At 45.2% G+C, this 21,772-nt stretch overlaps 1 protein-coding gene across 1 annotated transcript; it reads right to left on the reverse strand.

Moving 5' to 3' along the window:
- Nucleotides 1-2,100: 2,100 nt before the first annotated feature.
- Nucleotides 2,101-7,357, reverse strand: LOC109694808 (glutathione S-transferase Mu 2-like). Its single transcript, XM_020176968.2, has 8 exons — nucleotides 7,202-7,357; nucleotides 6,820-6,895; nucleotides 6,327-6,391; nucleotides 5,974-6,055; nucleotides 5,781-5,881; nucleotides 4,766-4,861; nucleotides 4,570-4,680; nucleotides 2,101-2,579 (listed from the first exon to the last, which is right to left on the reverse strand). The coding sequence occupies exons 1-8, from the start codon at nucleotides 7,235-7,237 to the stop codon at nucleotides 2,490-2,492; spliced, it is 657 nt and encodes a 218-aa protein (XP_020032557.2). The 5' UTR covers nucleotides 7,238-7,357; the 3' UTR covers nucleotides 2,101-2,489.
- Between the last annotated feature and the right edge of the window lie 14,415 nt (nucleotides 7,358-21,772).

Genomic DNA, 21,772 nt, shown 5'->3' on the forward strand with positions numbered 1-21,772 from the left:
ATGTCTTTTCAAGTCCTTTGAGTTTTTTTGTTTGTTTGTTTTGGTGGTGATTTGAATTCAGGACTTTGTGCTTTGTACACAGGTGCTCTACCACTTGAGCCATACCCCCATCCCTTCTTATTCTGATTATTTTTGAGACAGGATCTCATCTTTTGCCCAGGCCAGCCTAGACCATGATCCCATGTCACGCTTCTCACCATCACTGGGATGACAAGAATGTACATCATGACCATTCAGTGGTTGAGATGGAGTTGTCACCAACATTTTCCCCGAGCTGGCTCAAACTGTGATCCTCGTGACTCAGCCTCCCAAATAGCTAGGAGTAAAGGTATAAGCCACCAGCATCCAGCTCCGGTGAATGGGAGTTTTGGTTTTTCTGGTTGTTGCCACCACCTGTGTTCATAAATAAAGTTCTGATGGAATAAGCTGCACCCACTCATCATGCATGGTCTATGACTACATGACTAGGTCAGAGTGAGTAAATATGGCAGAGAATCTAGGGCGCTTAAGACTGAATAATTGGCCCATTAGGGAAAATTTTTGCTGACCACTGTTCTAGAGTCACATCTTTTTTTAAGCTACTATCTAGCTTAATATTTTTATTCTATGTACTTAGCCTTTTTTTTTTTTTTTCTGAAATGGGGTTTGAACTTAAGGCCTCCGGCTTGCTAGGCAGGCACTTTACCACTTGAGCCTCACCCTTAGCCCTTTTCTGCTTTAATTATTTTTCAAGTAGTGTCTGATATTTCTGCCTGGGGCTGGCCTCAGAACTCGATCCTCCTACCTATGGTCTCCTACATAGCTGGGATAACAGGTGCATGCCACCACACCCACCTTATTGACTGAAACAGGATTTCTAACTTTTTGCCCAGGCTGGCCTCCAGATGCAACCCTCCCTATCTCTGCCTCAAGAGTAGCTGAGATTACAGACATGAGCCACTGTTCCCGGTGACTCTCTACTTGACTTTTATCGTAGTGTTACACCTAACTTCTAGTACTTTTTTCATTTTTATTTGTATGTCATTTGTCTGTAAGTTAAACAAATTTGGGCTCAATAAATTTTGATCTTATCAGTTTCAAAAACTTACCAGTTTTTTATTTTTATTAATCGTTCCTTTCACAGTGACCCCTAACATTTTGCATATGCTCCCTTGTTTTTCAACTGTAGGAGGCAGCAGCCGGCCTCAAACATGTGGCAAACACCCTACAGGACTCTGCTCAGATCTGCTCCCTGTTACGGTAGGTCTCAGGCAGACCAAGGCCAGCCCAGAGTCCAGCTTCTGTTCTCAAAAGCCTGCTCACGTCTGACCACACATCTCTGACTGGGGCCCTGCACACTGGATCTGCCCATCTCAGGTCACATCTCACTCTTCCTATGGCAAATCTTCAGTGCTGGGTGAGAGAAAGCACTTAGCTCAGCCTCCAATCCCTGTACCTGTAAAATCTTCTGCATCTCTTTCTCCTTTACCTACTTGACCTAAGATAGCTACTCCCAGATACCAGGCGTACTGACTCAACAGGGTAGGTGATGCTTCCCTGGAGATAATTTTTCCCAATTTCCATATTTCCTGAACATTGATGGTATGTCAGGCACAGTCACAAATCAGAGATAAAAGAAAGTCCAACAAGGCCTGGATTTCCCCTTCAATGAAGGAATGATAGGAGTCGGGTGAAAAACACACAAGGCCCCTTGCAAACAGAGGGGAATGTTTACAGAGAAATGTCTTGAGAACACCGAGAAGGGATACCATGATCAGGGAAGGCTTCCAGGAGAGGGGGACAGAATATGGTTGGCCTGTGTGCTGGTCAACCCAGCACCTCTCTGAAGCGTGACACACAGCTGCACCTGGCCAGTGGAGGCACAGCAAGCTGCAGAATGAATGCAGAGCCTGGCACAGAAGGAACGCCCTTCTGCAGGAATCCCAGGGTATAGACATGGAGAGGGAACAGCAATGACCTAGACACCTGCTTGACCACCAAGAGCCCCCCTGCCCAACATCCCCCTCACCCAACCCAGGCTGTGGACAACAGAACAAACACTCCAACCTCAATGACACAGTCAGTCCAGAGGGCCAGAGGCAGTAAGACAAGACACAGAGCAAGTGTGGTTCAGGCTTTACTAGGGGTCAGACAGTGCTAGAGCACCCCACACTGGGAACCAGGGCCTGCACACCACATAAAACTAGACTTTTAGGCATTGTGAGGAGCACAGGGTCAGTTGAGCTCCTCTGAGCAGAGCAATCTGTTTGGTTTCACAGCAGGGATGGATAAGGAGGGGTAAATGGGGTTTAGCAGAAGAACTGAGGAGCTGAGGTTTAGAGAGGCTTGGCTGGGGAAGGGCTTGGGTAAACAAAGGGAGACAATGGGAGCTTGCAAAGGAGAAAGGAGTGGAAAGAAGAAAGGAATACGAAGACTGAGCTGGGGGCCCAGGACCCAGCGCCAGCAGATGCAGTCACAGATGGCTCTCCCAGTTCCAGCATTACCGGGTCCTACTTGTTGCCCCACATGGCTGTCTTTAAATATATTGGGCTTCGAAGGAAGCGGCTGGACTTCATGTAGGCAGAGATCTTCTTCAGGCCCTGAGAGTTGGAAGGAGAAAGCAGGAGCTCAGGGCTGCTGCCCAGTAGGCTTAGCTGCCCCGCCTGCCCCATGGGGTTCAAGTGCTGGGGCACAGTCCAGTCCACTTAGCTCCGCAGCTCTGGGAAGGGAGCAATTCAAGTTCTGCCTTAATAAGGTTGACCACTGGGGAGAATGGACACCGTCCTGGGAACTTAATAGCCTCTAGACATTACAACATAGGTTTAGAAAATCCACTCAACAACCCTGCAAGATTCGTCCTGCCTTCACCAGGTCCCCAGTAGGGACCTGAGGTCCAGAGGTGAAGCAATGTCCTTCTGCCCACATAGCTAGTAAAAAGGTAAGAACTGGAGTCAGCCTGACTCTGTGTCTGCTATTCTGTGCTCTCTGTGTGTACCCTTTTTGCCTCCCCAGAGGAGGAGGAGGCCCTGTCACTCCCTGTCTGCACAGACTTGCTCATTTTTCATAGGGAAAAATCCCTGCTTGAGTTAACACACAGAAAAGTGAGTGAGTAGGACAAAGGAGCTGAGAATTTGTCAGTGCCTATGGGAAGAGAGCCCAAGAATTACCCTGTAGCTCAGCAAACCCTGGGTAAAAGTTAACAAGATGGAGGACTAACAAGGAAAGACAGGGCATGGTTCTAATCAAACCTCTGAGAGCACAGAATCCAAATTTCTCCACCTGGTACCTGAATCCAACCTCAGGTGCCCCACCAACCTCATCTCCAGCCCTGGTACAGGGACCAGGCCAAATGACATTCCATTGCAATGTGTGACGTCTTACCGAGATTCACTGCCCAGATAATTTTTAAAGGATTCAGAGATCCAGGGCTTCCTGTACCCAACAAGCAAGGCCCAGCAGGCCTCAGACTGGAGCTCTCAGCTCTCCCCTCCTTCCTCACCACAGTCAAGCCAGATCAATCCCCAAGGCAGCCCCACTTGGACCACGAACAGAGGTGATAAAAAAAAAAGAAAAAACTTGCTGAGAAAAAAACATGGCTTGATGGGGAATGGGAGACTGAAATAATTGTGGCACAAGTGCCTCCAACTCCCAAATTTCTACTGAAGTAGGTTTTGTGGGGGTCGAACAAGTAGACTCTGGATACTCCATGATTAGCTGTGAGGTGAGGTCCAGGCTGGGCTCCCCAACACCCAGGTGCTACAATGTGTACCTCACAGTCTGGTATTTCTGTTGCTCTTTGCTATACTTAGTCCCTGGATATAAGGGAGGGATATCTCTGCACGTCACACTAGGCCTGACACAGAGTCTCATACACCGAGGGTCAGCGAATGGGACTGAAAATAAGTGTATGCATTCATCACACAGAAGGTATGTTGAGTATTAGCAGAAAGCAAGACAGGAACAGAGGGAGAAAAATCCCTTATGATACAACAATTGAAGATAAAATCCTCCAACAGGGCCCCACAGGTCCACTCAGTCCAGCACCAACCACAGCCCTGGCTCTCAGTGCATCCCCAGCTAGATTCCTGATGGAATGAAACCCCTCTCAGATCAGATATGGACACTGTCTGGTTTGGTGTTTCAGATGAATCTATCTTATCTCACCTCCTAATGCCAGCTGCGTACACTCTTGACATGTTCTTCTCCCCAGGGTCCTGGGCAGGAAACCCAGGCTGCACACAGCCCTGGACCTTTTCTTTTTGGCACAAAACAGGGATTAGCCCTTAGAATCCAGAAGCCTGGAGCAAGCCCTGCACCACCTGCACTGGCACTGGGACCTTGAACAGCCAACTTACCAAGTCTCAAAGTCCTTATCTGTGCAATAGAATTGACTATTCCCGCTGTCTTGCAGAATGTTGTAATGGTAAAGTTGACTCAATAGATGAAAGTAGCCAGGAACAGGTCCTGGCAGGAAACCAGTGAGCAATAAATGCTAATTAATTTTTACCTCAGCTCCAGGACTAGGAAAGCACTGTGCAAAGGAGGAAGGGAAGAAGCGCATCCAAGAGGAGGGAGGAGCAAGGGCATCACCTCAAAGCGGGACAGAAAGTCCTTCAGGTTTGGGAACGCATCCAGGCACTTGGGCTCAAATATACGGTGCTGGTCAAGGACGTCATAAGCAATGAAATCCACAAAGGTGATCTGCAGAAGGCCAAGGATCAGTGACCTGGAAGCTCCAAACCTGGGAAGAATGCCACCTTCTCTTCCCCATCTCCCTCCCCTTTACCTTGTCCCCTGCAAACCATGACCTCTTCCCCAGGAACTGTGAGTACAGCTTCATCTTCTCAGGGAGGCCCTCCAAGAACTCTGGCTTCAGTTTCTCCTGAGAAACAAGACAGTTGTCAGACACAAACCCCCAGCAGATAAGCTGATCACACCAGGGCTGTGCAGGCCCCAGTTGGCCAGGGGTGAGCAGCCATCTTCCAGAGACTGCACCTGGTCAGGGTCTATGCTTCAAGTTAATACTTCAGCCTTTATTAATATACTGTTGCATGTAAGTCCCAGTCTTTCAGAGGTGTTGGTAAGTCAGACAGGAAAACAATACTCTTCCTGAATTTGTCATCAGTGATGTCTAAAACCAGGTTCTGTGGGTCAGAGTCCAACTGCCTGAGTACCTGACAGGCTCTGAACTCAGAAAGTGCTAAAAGATCACAGAACGATAAAGTAGCAGAAATACCCATGCATGTTTGAGTCCTTTCTGTAAAGTTGAGGAGTGTTTGACGTTGAAGGGAGAGAGAGAAAGGGACAGCCGTCCTCTACCTGATCTGAGATGACCCTGACCATTAGGAAAAGGTCCTTACTCTTACTGTTGTCAAGGGCACAGCTCAGAGGAAAGAGCTGGGCAGATGTCTGAAAACCAGAGTGCATTATATTGCTCATCTTGGTCTTTTTTTCTTCTGTATTCCAGAAGCAGACAGATGGTATGAAGAGCTGGAGAAGACCCATGACGGTGTTAAGGGTAGAAATGAAAGGGATTCTGAATACAAGCTCTAAAGTCTAGGAACTGAACGTCTACACTGCACAGCATAAACTCTACCCTGCTATTGGTGGCAATTGTCTCACAATGTTTATTTGACAAGATTTGGGAGTGTAGAGGGCCAGTCTGTTACTGTGATAAGTAATCTCAAGGAGAATCAGTACTGCTAGAGCTCAAATGTCAAACAGAACCAGTAGAGATGTGAACACAAAAGAGTTTAAGTCCCAGTCAAACTCTATCCCATGCTATGCATTGAAGAACTCACAAAGTCAGGGTTGTAGCAGAGCATGACAAGCTGTAGACGGGTGTCCATGACTTGGTTCTCCAAAATGTCCACACGGATCTTCTCCTCTTCTGTCTGCCCACCTGCAGCCACACAGCACACACCACTCAGCACCCACCCCAGACAAGCCCAGGGGAGCCCACTGCCCCCGCACCCTGCAGCCAGCCCCACTCACACAGGTCATGCTTGCGGGCAATGTAGCGCAAGATGGCGTTGCTCTGTGTGATCTTGCGAGCCCCATCGATTAAGTAGGGCAGCTGCATGGACCACATAGAAAGTCAGGTGGGAGCCCAGGTCCCAGCAGCCCTTCCCTGCTTAGGACAGACATGGGACCTGCCACTCAGTGGGCCTGGCCATGGCGAGCACACATAAATACACTGCAGAATGAATGCAAGAGCTGGGACCCAGAGCATCAGAGGAACACGGTGTAGACCACAGGAGTGAGTGCTAGAACTCTCAGCTGGGCAGGAGGGGAGGGAAGGAGGGAGGGAGGCCCACGCTTCCCCACGCCCCCTTCCCTGTACCCACATTGGGGAAGTCCAGGCCCAGTGTGAATTTCTCACTCAGCCACTGGCTTCTGTCATAGTCGGGAGCTGTGGTGGACAAGATGGAGTGAAAACAAAGATCCCCTGAGTCCAGCCCTCCTTCCCCAGGGTCCCTGATGTGTAAGGCAAGACCCCCTGAGTTGGTGCATCTGCAGTCTGGCCCACTCCATCCCACATTCCCAGGTTGCAGGGGTAAAGAATGCTTCTTAGGTCTGTGGCCCTACAGGACTGAGATCTGAAAGTTTAGGCCAGGCTTTAAGGAATTGTTACCCAACTTCAGACAGAGGGGGACCCAGCCCTCCACTCCCAGCGCCCTGCATTGAAGACAAAGCTGCACTCTACAGGGGTTTAGGAAGGAGTGGGCTGTGGGTCCAACTGGAGGAGGCCTGATGAGCTGGACAACAGGTGGCCAGACATGAGTGACTGGGCACCAATGGCAGCAGCTGAGCAGGGATCTGACCAGGAAGTGTCATTACCGTCCCCCATGCTGTACAACTTCTCTTCATAGCTTGAGTCTGTGTATTCCAAGAAGAGGCGGATGGCATGAGTCAGCTGTGAGGGATCAGAGATGGGAGACCCTGGCTATGTAACTTCACCTCCTCCAGGTAAGCCTCCCAAACTCAACCTAAAACAAACCACCTTTGTTTACACACACACACACACACACACACACACACACACACACACACACACACAGGCTCACATGCAAGTGTGTGAGCACCTACATGCTGAGAGCTACAGGCAGAGAAATCCAGCAAGGCTTCAAGACGATTCATGTCTAGACCTCGCCCCCAGCTGCTCTGCACCCTCCCCCCTTCCTTGGGTCTCTGCCCACCCTGCAATTGGACCCTCACTCACCCCGCGGATGTCCCAGTAACCCAGCGTCATGGGCATGGTGATGGTGGTGGTGCTGTAGAGTGAACTTACTGGCAGCAGGACAGAGCTGTGACTTTATACAGGTGCACAGCTAGGGCGGGGGTGGAGTCTTGACGTTCCAACACTCCCCTCCCCTGCCCTACCCGCCCCTCCACCCACCCCTCCACCTAAGCCCTTTCCAAGTCTCTTCTGAGCCTGGAAACCAGAAGAGGGAGTCAGTGATCAGAAGCAGGGAAGAGTAAGACCCAAGGCAGCCTTAGCCAGGTTCCAGGAGCCAGCTCGGAGTGTCCAAGGAGCCAAAGGCAGGGCTCTGCTTGCTTGCCACCCAGCCAGGCTATGGACACCCCATGGTTATTCTTTCCTGGTCCTACTGGGAACTGGCAGTGCCCTTATAGACAGATAGTGGTGAGAGAGCAACGCTGTTCTTCTTCCTTATCTTCTTCTCATCGCTCAGTCTTTGGCCCTAAGCTGAAGTGATCCTGACGGCTTTCAGAGCTCAGGCTGCCAGGATCCAGCTAAGAGAGGGTGTACCCAACTAGACAGTTTAATTCAGCACCCATCACTAGAAGAACAGACCTCTGGCCAATTTGAAAGGTCCTTGATGTTTTATTAGCCATGACATCTGGCATCTACAGTGTCAATAAATTGAGACTGACCCCAGGATAAGGACAGACACAGAAACATGTGGTTTCTGTGTTTTCCTATAAAGCACCCAGGCCTTAGGTCATCTGGTCATTATACAAACTAACCACTTAGTATTTTGACCCTGTTTATGAATCTAAATCCAAGAACCAAACACTTCTGTGTCCAGTAAGGGACTCACCAGCTCTGCAGAAGGAGGAGAAGGACAGGCAAAGGTGTGGAGTAGGATTTGAGAAAAAGCAGAGGTCATCTCATCCCTGTTAAATCTAGGAAGTCACTTTCTCTGCTGGTCTCGGTGAAGGCAGGGGTCAGAGTCACTGGGACTGGCAGAGTGCAGTGCCTACTGCAAATACTGTCTCTGCATTCGGACATGGCCACCCTTCCTGCTTATGTCACCAGACTATATCTGCTGATAAGACAGCCTCAGACCCCACAGTGAATTCCTGCACTGTTTCCAGGGCAAAGCTAAGCCACCATGCACACACACACACATATTTAAGCCTCTGAATTATTATAGCCTTCATCATATGCTTAAGAGTAGTCATTCTCTTTCTTATGAATCTTGAGTATGGAGATCTAAAATGTCTAGATCCAACTAAAGAAGTTATTTTTTGAAAACTCCTTTTTTTGATGGTGGTGATGGTGGTACTGGAGTTTGAACTCAGGGCACCATGCCTGCTAGGCAGGTGCTCTACCACGTGAGTCATGTCTCCAGCCTGATTTTTTGAAAGCTCTAACATGAATTAAACTAGGAAAATAATTTTGAAAGACATATAACAGATATTGGTACATCAGTGCTCATCCATCTCATCCTTCCTAATTGAAGTGGCATTTATTGATATCCTCTCCCAACACAGGGCCCAGAATAATACAGTTAGTTCTTCCTAGATTACAGTTTAGCTGCTAAAGACCACAAGTCAGGTGGGAACTCCAGGGACAGATTGAGAAATATGGGACACATCTTCATGGTTTTGTACCCTGAGAGGAGTGAAGGAGAGAGGTTTGAGTGCAAGAAAAGGAGACCATGCTGGCCAGAACCAGGACTCTGAGGAGCTGGGAAGGGAGGCCCAGTCACAGGAGCCCCTTCAGGAGGAGACCAGCTCTGCAGAAGGAGGAGAAGGACTAGGCCAACTGGCTCTCAAAGGCAGTATCCCCAGGACTGAGGAGGGTCGCCCAGTGGGTGACATGGGTCTCTGAAAGCAAGAGAGACCAGTTGAGATTAGGGACACTGGAAAGTGGTCTGAAGCAAAGGACTGTAGCCAGTAGTGGCCTCACAGAAGTTCACTCCAGTGTTGCCTGATCTTCTGGATGTCTGTGTGCTCTGTCCTGACTATACAGTGTGGACCAGTTCCAATTGTTTAAAGGAAGACTGTACAGGAAAATTAACATGTATTGCATAAATTATGATCAAGGGCCTATAGAGTGACCAGTGAACTGGATTCCATAGTCCTTCCAAGTTCACTGCTAACATTCTAATACCCTCAAGACAAAATCATAGAAATCCTAAATAAAATGAATTCATAATTAAAAAGATAATAAACACAACCTAGTAGGCCATGCTTGGTGGCATGTGACTGATCCTCGGGAGATGGAGATTGGGAGGATCACAGTTCAAGGCCAGCCCCGGCCAAAAAAATTAGTGAGACCCCTTCTCAACCAATAATCATGGCCTACTGAGCCCTATTATTCCAGCCATGTAGGAGGCTTAGATAGCAGGATCACAATCTGAAGCTGGCCCCAGAAGAAATATTCAAGACCCTATCCAAAAGATAACTAAAGCGAAAAAGGGTTGCGGGTGTGACTCAAGTGCTAGAACACCTGCCAGCAGGCACAGGCCCTGAGTTCAAAGCCCAGTATTACAAAAAAAAAAAAAAACTGTTTAAATATAAATGCCAATAAATAATATTTCCTTCATGGGAGTTTTTTCAAGGTCTTTGAAATGTTTAGTTAGATAAACTTAGGAAATCTAGACTATGAAGTACAGTTTCTTAAATCTAAAACATAAGAAAATAAAAATCATCACTTAGGTGCTGCCCAATTGGAATTAAGTAAAAGAAATTCCAGATATGCTGAAGATATTAGGAATAAGGCAAAACAAATTTGGGATTCCAGGAAGCAGAAAAGCAACAATGTTTGCTTAAGTTTGCCTTTGATTTAGAAGTTTGGTTTATATTTGGAGCATGATAGCAGCTCTGTTGTTTTTCTTTTCTCTGGGACTGAAATGGAACTATATACTCTAAAAGAAATGGTTTAGCCAGGTGCTGGTGGTTCACGCCTACAATCCTAGCTACTTGGGAAGCTGGGATCAGGAGGATTACACACAGTTTAAGGCCAGCCCAGGCAAATAGTTCATGAGACCTCATCTCCAAAATAACCATAGCAAAATGGACTGGAAGTGTGGCTCAAGTGATAGAATGCCTGCTTTGCAAGCAGAAAGCCCTGAGTTCAAACCCCAGTCCCACCAAAAAGATAAAGAACAAGAAATGGCTAAGAGTCTGGAAGTATAATTTAGCATGTGTACTTGGGTTAAATCCTTAGAAGCCCCCTTCCCCACCTCCCAAAAACCCAGGCAAACCACTTGTGTTACTTTTCCTTTATTGTAGCAAAATACCTGAGACAGTCAAATTAATAAGATGGGTCAAAACCCCAGTACAGAAAGAGAGAAAAAAAGAGTAGAGAAAAGAAAAGGTTTATTTGGGCTCAGTTTCAGAGGTCCATGGTCCACTGGCCCAATGCTTTGGGATCTGTACAAGGTAATACATCATGGTGTGAGCACATTGCAGAGGTAGCACATGGCATGATTCACCTCATGCTGGGTACAAAAGAGAGAGGGGAAAAAAACACCCTGGGGTCCTGTTATCAGAAACTTTGAGGCTCTAGGAAGAAGGTCTCCACAAAAAAGGAGGCCTTTACCTAGCTCTTGGGTACCAAGTTTGTGGCATTGTTGCAAAAAAGAATTGTAGGACACATGGTAGAAGTAGAGACCACAAAGGTTTATTAGTAAAGGAAAGATAGTACACACCCAGAAATGGGTGCAGGAACATCTGATAACAGGTGCAATGAGTACCCTAACACCAGTTATTTATAGTGAAAAAGTAGGGTGGAAGGTTGATTTAAATTCTCCTTAGGATACGTGCTTCCCTTTGTTCTGGACACCTGGTACATTCAATCATTCTTGCTGATACACCATTTTATCAGTTGGGCCCAGAGATATCAAGGTGAGTCTGATTATTAAGTTTGTGCTATGACATAGATATCAGAGCGTCCCTTTAGACAACGAAGGGGGTCTGTCAATGCTCACTTTTAGGCAGGTGTCTTACTTTCAGATAATTTTTCCATTGAAAACACTTTTGTGATCAAAGGAGTTATCTTACCAATTTTTTTCCTCAGCCCAAGTGTCTTTCTTTTAATGTAAGTTCCCAGCGTGTGGTTATCATTTGGGCCAGTGGGCAAGGTCAGGGGGAAAGCGCTGCTCTTCTTCCCTTTTTTTCTTTTTACTAAATGTTGCAGCTTAGTAAGGGAGTGTAAAGAAAATAAGCCTGTGTTCTGAATCAAGCCATTCATTTATACAATGTTTATCTCTGAATTCCTGCCTCCTGTTTCCTATGCTTTCCCTGAACTGCCCTGCCTCAATCCCACAATCCCCTTCAATCCTCAGTGGGCCAGAACCTCTTACTGGGCTCAGCTTCTTAAAGTTTTCACCACTTCCTAGTGCTAAGCTGGGGACCAACCTTTAGCACATAGGCTTGTGAGGACATTCCAGATCCAAACTATCATACCACTTTAAATCCAAAACAGAAGAGACGTCTAATTTCTAGCTCCTGTAGTTTGGATGTTGACTGTCTTACAAAGGTCTGTGTGTTCAAGGCTTGGTCACCGTGTGGCTCTCTTGGTAGGTGGTGAAACCTTTGAGCGGTCAGGGCTTATGGAAGGTTGTTAGAGTTCGGATGTGAAGAATCCCCTCTATGGTTCATGGTTTAAAGATCTATTGCCTTTGATGCGCTCTGGGAAAGTGATCAGATCCTGAGAGCTCTGACCTCATGAAAGATTCATAATAGAATGGCTTTGTGGGGAGGTGGGATCTAGTTGGAGGAAGTAGGGTGTGTGCCCTAGAAAGATGTACCTTGTCCCCAGCCCCTTCCTCTCTCCCCACTCTGCTGCCTGGCTGCCATGAGATGACCATCTCTTCTCTGCCACACGCTCCCTGCCATGTCTGGTCTCGCCCCAGGCCCACAGCAAGGGAGCCGGAAGACCATGGACTGGAACCTCTGAAACCCTGAGCCAAAATAAATCTTTCTCCTCTAAGTTGATGTTTTCTCAGGTATTTATGACAGCGATGAAAAGCCAGCTATCACAGAGGTCCTCTGGGGGCATGCCCTTGAAGGGACTCATGGGACGCTGCTCTCTTCCTTTTTTGCTCTGACCATGAAGTAGTGGCTTTTCCCTGCCACGTGCTCTCGTCATGATGTGCTAACCTACCACAGGCCCAAAACAATAGGACCAGTCATGGACTGGAACCTCCAAATTTGTGAGCCAAAAAAGCCTTTCCTCTTTATAAGTTAATTATCTCAGGTATTTCTTTACAGTGATAGGAAGCTGACTGATACAGGGAGGGAACTTATACCAAGAAGTAGGGCTGTTGACTTATAGCTATACCCAAGGTTGTGCCTTTAAAACTGATTTATGGGAGGAGTTTGGAGGAGCTTGGAGAAACAGGCTAGAGAATGCCTTTCCTATAGCTTGGGATAACAAGCAAGTGCCACTGCCCAGTTGTTGAGGTGCGGTCTTGCTAACTTTTTGCTTGAACTGGCTTTAAACTGCAATCCTCCTGACTTCAGCCTCCCAAGAAGCTAGGATCACAGGTGTGAGCCACTAGTGCTCCTCTCAGGGGTTACTTTTTTAGGAGTGCTTTATTCTGATTTCAAAGCACATAAGCAGAACATCCTTGTTTAACCTCCTGGGTAATTTATACAGAGAATCAACTCTGTTGAACTGTACAAACAAAACCAGAGAGTACAGATCCGCATGGTTCAAATCCTATAGGACGACCTTTACCTGTTTGAATGGAATGAAAAGTTACATATCTCCTTCAATAAGACTGTACAATACTTCACAGGCCACCAACAGCAGTGAGGCAAAACCCTTCCTGGCCTTGGCTCACAGTGGTGGATGACAAGAGTATATGCGCCTCTTCATTTCAAAAACAACCCAAGGGTGCCATTTTCTTTACAGGCTATCTTTTGAAAGCAGTTGTCAATCACCCGCTGACACACAGCTCAGCTACACTGGGGCAGTGGGGTAGGACAAAGAACACAGGCAAAGGTGAAAGCAGCGCTGTTTCTTGCGCTCCCTCCCTTGCTGGAGCCAGGTTTTCTCTCTCTGGCTTCTCGGTTATTAATGGGCTTAACTGGGGGCAACTGGAGATTTTAGAAGAGACACAAGATAGACTGACAGACAGTGGGGTCAGGTGTGTTGAGTGTTTGGGTGGAGACGCACAACTCTCATTGCTTCTCTTCTCTATCTTGATTCTTTAAGGCCTTGCTCCTTGCAGTTCTTTAAAACCTTGCTTAAATCCTCTTTCCTTAGGCTCCCACTGTCCCATGTTTGCTCTTAGCTTAATTGCTCTTGAAGTCTTTTGCCCCCAGGCTTGCACTGTCCCATCTCTCTTTAGCTCTCTCAAAGCCTCTGTTCTACAGACTTGCAAACAGCTGCCTACGACCTGCATATGCACAACTCTTAGTCTCGGTCCTTAGACTTGCACTGTGCACTGTCCCGTGCTCTCTTTGGCTTTTCTTTAGCTTCAGCTTTCCTAAGGCCTATTATGAAGTTCTTTCTCAGCTTTGCTTTCTGAAGCCTATGTTAAAGTTCTCAGTGCAGACTTTCTATCAGCCCTCTTGAGCATTTTCCCTTTACCATTTTCCCTTCAGCAATTCTTTTCCCTTCCAAAAGTTTACCACACCAAAAGGCCCAAAGTAAAAGCTTCTTCCCAATATTCAAAGGCAAAAAGCCCCCAGAAGCAAAAAGCCAAAAGCCAAGCAAAAAGCCAAAACCCAAAGCAAAACTCCTCTTCCTCCTTCAGGGGTCTTTTATAGCAGCAAACAGGGTGGAGCCACGGGGAGGGGTGTGACATTGTAACAGGAGAAAACTGTGTTCCTGCTTCTCTGAACATGACTTAGGAGATGCACCTATTCTGCTTTTCCCTGTTTCGTGCCAGGGCTGTGCCTATCTCGGCCCACAGGTAAAAGCAATTAACTGCATCTCACCTTGCTTGTGTCCAGTTCTCATAGGCTTTAATCTGCCCCCCACACAAAGGCAGCATGCAAAATATAAGGTTTATTGACACCTCCTAACAGGGAAGCTAGCCAGGGAGATAAACACCAACAAGGTCAAGTGTCCCATGGCAGCAGCACTAACGGAGGATGCCTAAGGAACACATACAAACCATCAGCCTGCTTAGGAAGTCTAGTGGCATTTGCTGGACCAAGAGCATTATCTCTCCAGTGCCCATTTACCACGCAGGGAGAGGGGTTTGAAGGCTAGACCACAGAAGCATAGTGTGGTTAGCTTAGCTTGCGATTGTGTGAAAAGCATTCCAAGGAATAGCTGACAGCATGTGTGTGGGATGCAGATTCCCTTCTAGATAACACTACTTTGGTTTAGATCTCAGTATGCATGGGAGAGAGACAACGCCCACGTTCATTGTCCCCTTGACATGACAAGACTCTTGGAATGGAATGAGACATTTCAAGGACATGGTGTTAAGGACACCATGGGACATTGATCATACCAGAAAAATCTTTGTCTGGAATGAACAGTCTCCATGTTAGCTGTGGAGGGTGATAATGGCAGTGGTTTTTGCCATTATCCTCTAGGGAGGGTTGGGGCTTCAGTTATTGGAATGGATCCTGTGGGTAAGAATAGCACAGACCCATAAATCATTTAATGCACGTCTGGAGAAGAGGATATGTATGGTACAGAGTGTTGCCTGGGAGAGACTGCAGAAACGTTTGCTGGCTTTGCAGCTTCTGATGCTGCAAAACATGTGATTGATGTACAAATGCTCACACAGGGCTTTTTTCAAGTGCTAAAATCTGATAATTCCTAATTCACTCCTATAGTCACCAAGTCACAACTAGCCTGTACTTTGGATTTTTTTCTTTGCAGTACTGGGACTTGAACTCAGGGCCTTGTGCTTGCTAGGCTAGTGCTGTCGCACTAGAGGCACACTCCCCAGTTGTTCTTGCTTTTTGAAGTATTTTTGAAATAAGGTCTTGTACTTTTTGCACAATCCTCTTGCCTCTGCCTCCCAAATAGCTGGGATTACAGATGTATGACATCACTGGAATTTTTTCAGAGCAAAGTGCAGGACTTGTAGCATGAGGTATTCATACACGGGGGACGTTTATTTCATCTGAAAAGCTGAAGAACATTGTGGAATCAAATGTTCTGTCCATGCAGACCGCAGCAGGAATGCTCTTGAACCTCTTCTGTGATTAGTGGGATTGGAGTGAAAATACCAGCCTTAACTATGACGCCCACGCTGTGAGCTCCAACGCAGGAGTGCCAGGGCCTGCTCAGTTTGTTCTAAAGAGGGAAACAGAAGGGCTCTTAGCTAATGTCTTCCCCAGGCCAGGTGTTCACGAAGAGCTGCATAAATGAGGACTACAGTGAAATGGCTGAAAGTCTGATGCTCACAGATACTAAAAGTATACAATTGCTCTTTTGAAAAAGAATCATGAAAAAAAAGGCCAAAAGAAAGAGCTTAAATTCTTGAACAAAAGTTTTTATTTTGTTTAATATCTACTTTCAAGAGATTATTCCATGAATAAAAAAGTTGTGCCGAGTTATTGTGTACTCTGGGAGTTTAAGTTCCTCAGCCTCTGATACTTAAGTAGAGCACACATATTTCATTTCATCATAAACATTATCTGTGTGTGTATATAGATAGATATATATATTGCCTGCTTATATACACGTAACATATATACGGTAATTTGTTTTAATTTAAGGAAATATGTCTCATCTTTTTTCCTCTTCATTAAGTTTTAGTTAAAAGCAATTGTGCCTCTGACTAACAAAAACCAAATACAGTTTTATGTCATTTATATTTGGGAAGATAAAATATATTTTTCCTTTGCTGGAAAGCAAATGAATTGTTAAATATGTGATGGATTTGAATTCAAACACTGAAGTCAAGAAGGTCAGGTTGTGTTGGATCTACTGTGAACAGTTCCTTAAGTATAGTCTGTGGTCCATGAATGAGTTAAAAGCTGCAATTATAAAACACAACCCTAGAATTGCTGGTTAGCAAGAGAAAAGCAGCCACTCCCCATGCCACAGGGGCTGCTGAAAGGGAGGACCTAGAACAGTTTTACCCTGGGGGCAGCCCCTGTGCATCAGGCTGCAGAACAGGAAGGACAAAAGGAGAAGTAGGCAGAGAACTGGTTCTTCAAGGTGGACAGCCTTAGCAACCTGGTCTCCCGGGGTCCAGAGCAGAAAGAGGTGACTCTCTGGTGGTCACACAGCCATCCAACCTCCCACACAGTCCTCAGGAGCTCATTGCAGGGCCAAGCAGTCACATGACTGTGAAGATGGAGAAAGTCCCATGACCTGCTATCTGCAAGATGAGAAGGCAAGAAAGTCCGTAGGCCTCACTTTGGGGGAGGGGATGAGGGAGATAGTTCAGTCTCTGATAGAATCCTAAGGCCAGTAAACTAAGATATCCCAATGCCAGAGATGGATGTTCCAGTTGAACAGAGAAAGCAGACCCACACTTCTTCCACTTTTTGTTATATTTAGGCACCGATGGTTTGGGCAATGCCCACCCATGTTGATGAAAGTGTATCTTCTTCACTCAGTCCACTCACTCAAATGATAATCTCTTCTGGAAACACCCTCACAGACATACCCAGAGAAGTGTTTTCAAAGCTAAGTTGGCATCCTTTAAAAAGTCAAGTTGAAACAAAAAATTAACCATCCCATTATGTGATAGAAAACAGAACAGAATCACAATTACTAGCATTGTACCTATAAGTTAAAATACAGATTTTTGACTTTCAGTATTTCATCTTTTAACTGTTCTCCAGAAATTGTCTAAGTTGGCCAGGTGAGGTGGCTCACGCTTATAATCTTGGCTACTTAGGAAATGGAAACTGGGAGAATAGCAGTTGGAGGGCAGCCTAGGCAAAAAGTTCTTAAGACTCCATCTCAACCAACAAGAAGTTGGGCATTATGTCGTGCACCTATCATCCCAGCGGCTTGAGAAATGTAAATAGGGTTGTGGTCCAGGCAGGCCTGAGCATCAATGTGAGACCCTACTCAAAAAAATAACACAAAAAGGACTGGGGGAATGGTCCAAGTGGTAGAGTGCCTACCTAGTGGTGGGGAGACATAGAAATTGACTAAGCCATAAAGAGATAACAGATAAAACAGAGCTTTACACAGGGAGATTCATAGACAGTGACTCATCAAATGGAAACAAGAATAAGCATTAACACTAACAAAGGGTTAGGATAGAAAACCTCAAAAATCATTATAAAACTCTAGAAGTATCATAAAATGGAGCCACAGACCCTTGTCTGCCTTAGGTTGTACATATAGAGGTCCACGTGTCTTTCTAGCTGCACTATAAAAGGATTCTCACTGGAGTGCAATCAATTAATTTATTATAATATTAAACGCTATTATAATTTATTATCGCTTATTATAATATATGACTATTCTTTCTCTTTGCCTCCTACTGAGGCAAACTAAAGTAGGGAAAGTTCGGGACTCATAGAAAAAAAAAATTACATCTTAGATTATGCTGCTTTGGCTCAGAAGTCATCCTCACCTGGCTGGGAACCATCCACTCCCCTCCCCAATCATTAATTATTGGGTGGGAATCTTCTTGTTTTCCTATTCCCATAGGTTATCTTAAGTTTTAAAAGCACCTGAAAGGCAGAAATACGTGCTCTCATCTTCTGGCTTCCTCCTGGGCCCCACCATACTTCCCTTTGTATTTCTGTTGCCTAACTTTAAATAAATTCCATTTACACCCACGTGTCCTGCCATGGATTCTTTCTGGTGGGACACAAAGAATCTGGAAGTCTTCTGATCACAGACTGCGCCCGCGCTGTTAACACTCCTGTATGCTGTGGGGATCATCCTCCAAACCAGGAAGGCAGTAAGTTTAAAGATGATTGTACTAACATATAGAAAGCTAAAAACTCCAGATATCATGAGAAGGACTAGGTAAACAACACTTTATCTACAGGAATCAATGCAGATGCTGACTAAATATTATAAATATACATGTAAGTACAGTGCCTGTATACACACGTTTCTAAGTGTACACCTCACACAGTTGCAGTGCTCATTTATTTTTGTTTATTTTGTAGTGCTGGGGGTTGAACCCAGGGCCAGGGAAGCACTCTACCACTGAGCTCATCCTCAGCCCCAGTATGTTTTAAGTACAATGTTAAAGAAAAAGAACAGAAGTAGAGAATTTATGTACGTACCAAACTCACCTACTCAAAGAAGTAGGCATCAGTAAAAGTCAATAGAGTATGAGTGATACCACAGAAATTTGTTAGATATGCCATTCCCAAACAGTGATCAAAAACACACTTTGAGTGGCTCAGCAAGGCAAAAAGAGCAATTTTACTTCTGCAGAAGGGTGCAGCCACAGACCAGTCTGACAGGCAAAACACACTGAGTGGGGAGTCAGCCCCTCACCCTGATGGATGGTTTGGGTTCACAGTCTTCCCAAGTGGCTAGCTACTGTATGGCGTAAGAGCAAGGTTTTCTGACGCAGTGACATTTTTACAGCTCAGTGAGAAAGTGATTTCTCAAGGTCCCCTGAAGATGACGGGTAGGGGATGACATTTTACTTATCAAGCAGTTTGAGATGAGGGCATCTGGCAATAAACAGCTCTTTGCCTGACCATGAGAAGGTTGCAAGGTCAAGCAACGTTTCACAAAGCATGTAAACAGCAATTCAGGGAGGTGGGCTGGCTTCTACACAATGATAGTTTTATATTAACTTCTTTGACAGAGAAAAACAAACTTCGGTCGATTCTCACAAATTAACATCTTATTTGCTTAATTGAGCCCCTGCTATGTGCAGGGAATGTTCTAGATGTTAAGTAAATATTTGTAACACTAATGAATATATGCCCTTTTGTCATTAGCCTCCCATGGGGGTAAACCCAAACACACCCACGATATATAATACGTGCAGAGTTTTCATTGAAACGTAACTGGCACACAGTAAGCACTCAGATCATCAGTGTACCCCTCTATGAATTCTGACATCTGTATACTTTACATAATCACCACCCAGATCAAATAGCCAACACTCCCAGCACAGCCCTCTACAAGTTCCCTTCAATAAGCGACCTTTACTACCTGTCTAGGTCCCCATTCATCTGACCCCTATCACCACGACTTTCACGTAAAGGAACGATCATAGTATTGTGGAGGATTTTGTCTGTCTATTTCCTTTTACTCAACATCCTATGAGGCTCATCCATGTTGTACACAGCGTCAGTGATACAGGTGACTTACGTAGGACCGAAAGCCCCCACTCACCCTTGCTGGCTTAGGTGCTTAGCCAGAGGGAAGGTTGGCGTTCCAGGTTCTGCCAAAGAATGAACTTTGCAGACAACAAAGGGTGAGTACAAAGGTAAAGAGAAAAAGAAAGAATGAAAACTCCCACAGGAAGGGAAGGGGCCCCAGTGGGTTGCCAGAGAAGTGACTGAGGTTTTTATCCATTTTCTCCAGGGTATTGCTCAATCTTTATGCTAAGCAGATGTGCCGAAAGCAGCATTCTGGTTGACTGTGCCGCAATGCTCTGCTTGGTTGTGTCCTAGTCCTTACACTGTCCTTATTCTGGTCTGTCCTGCTTTTCCTTCTTTCCACCTTTAAGGTCACTGAGAGGTCAGAATGGAGGTTTCCAGGGGCCCTTCTATCTCATTAGCACATCATCTTAATTGTACTATAGTAATCCATGGTATTCCACTATATGAATAATGGGATTATATTAATAAACCACACATTACTTGTCTATTCTTGTGTTGATGGAATTTCACTTGTCAGTTATTAGATATTTAAAATAAAGCTGCTTTCGATATTATGACACAAGTCTTGACGTGTCTTTTCAAAGACAAAAGCACTCATTTTTGTTGGGGGCGATTCCTGGGTCATAGGTAGATTCTTATTTGACACGAGCTGCTATTGCTAGCCTTCCAATGTGCCTGGCCCACCAACAATGCAGAAGAGGTCTAGTTTCTCCATAAGTTCACCAAATGTACTAGGATCTTCCAGTGTTGATAACTACTAGACCAATTAGCAATCTAATGGCATTTATTGTGGTTTCATATATTTCTTGGCCATTTGGATTGACTTTTGGGAAATGTCAGTTCAAGTCTTGATCCATTTTCTGAGGTATATTTTTGGATATATTATTTTTGGTTAAGAAGCCTTTGTTGATTTGCAATAATTACTCTCACTGAGCCTGGCCTGAAAGCCTACCAACAAAACAAACAACTCATTCTAGTACCATGGATGGGAAGCACTGGGCTATTAAAAACTTTTTTTGAAGCTTACTCTACAGTGTGCTTTAAAATTACTTCAGGAAGATGCTATGCAGATGAAGGAGTGGTGACTGATGAATCTGAGTGGAAGAAGCCTATATTAGGAATGTTTGTGAAAGGGTGACTTCACAAGTCATAATGGCAGCCTGCAGGTCTTCACCTAGGCTTTTCTTTCCTCCTTCCTTCCTTCCTTCCTTCCTTCCTTCCTTCCTTTCTCCGTCCCTTCCTCACTCCCTCCCCCCCACTTCTCTTTTTCTTTCTTGAACTCAGGGTCTCACACTTGCCAGGCAGACATGCTACCACTTGAACCACTCCACCAGTCTCCCACATAGGCTTTTGACTTAGATATCTCATAAGGACAAAAAGGACCATCTTGTTAGGTAGCAATTAGCCATGGGTGATGGATGAGGCAGGATAAATAAGTAAATGAGAAGACAGAAAAATTATATTATTTTAATAAATATTTAAAGGGCCAGACTCAGACATTAAAACAAGAAAGTAAAACTAAAAAGCCAGAGCTGCTAGACATAAGCCATGGCCACAAGAGGAAGAAAGAAGAAAAAAAAAATCATTGTAATTCAACTTCCCAACTCCACAAGTCTCCATTAAGATCAAGTGACCAGAGGTCAGGGGTTATCATAGGATGCTTTGAAGTCAGTCACTCACCTAAAGCTTAATCCATTTTTTACTTAAGAGTAACCCACATCCTAAACACCAGCTAGGCCTGGTGCTGGGAGTTCACACAGGTGAACTCTAATTTAACAAGACACAGACCCAGACCAAGAGATGCATCCTTGACATCTGGTAGAGCAAAGACTAAGAATTTCAATTAGGAATTTTCTATCAGTTAAAGCAGGAACCGGTAGTTTACTCTCTCTCATTTAAGAAGACAAAGACTCAAGCCTAGGGGCCAAATGAACCTATAGCTAAGAGTTCCTCAAATATCCCAACTCCAAAACCTGACCTGTTGTTCTCACTCTAGAGGCAACCCACTTTCAGTTTATTGAAACTGTATTTTTTTTTGTAATAAACTTTACTATTACTTTTACTGTATCTTTGCTTCTTGCTTGACTTCTTTTCCTGCCAGATGCAAGCACCAAGGTTTTATCAGCTCTATTTTTCCAGTAACAATCTTAGGCATCAAACAGGATCACCTACACAGGGATTTTTTTTCTCCTACAGATCTGCTGGTGGTCAATTAATTTGAAGCTATAACTGCTGTGCCCACTGTTGGAAGTGGAAACATTTTCTTCCTAATAATATCTTTCTTCTCATTTTCACTCTCCTCTTCCTTTTTCTTCTTCTGTTTTTTAATTGTATAGAATAATATGTTTCA

This window comes from Castor canadensis, chromosome 12 (genome assembly GCF_047511655.1).
Source record: "Castor canadensis chromosome 12, mCasCan1.hap1v2, whole genome shotgun sequence".
Taxonomy (NCBI): domain Eukaryota; kingdom Metazoa; phylum Chordata; class Mammalia; order Rodentia; family Castoridae; genus Castor; species Castor canadensis.

Bases quoted from the DNA above. Each gene is read 5' to 3' on its own strand.
- LOC109694808 (XM_020176968.2), bottom strand. From the start codon at position 7,237: ATGCCCATGACGCTGGGTTACTGGGACATCCGCGGG. The intron at 5,882-5,973 runs GTGAGTGGGGCT...GTGTGGCTGCAG, and splicing joins TGCCCGCAAGCATGACCTGT to GTGGGCAGACAGAAGAGGAG. The intron at 4,681-4,765 runs GTAAAGGGGAGG...GGCCTTCTGCAG, and splicing joins CATGGTTTGCAGGGGACAAG to ATCACCTTTGTGGATTTCAT.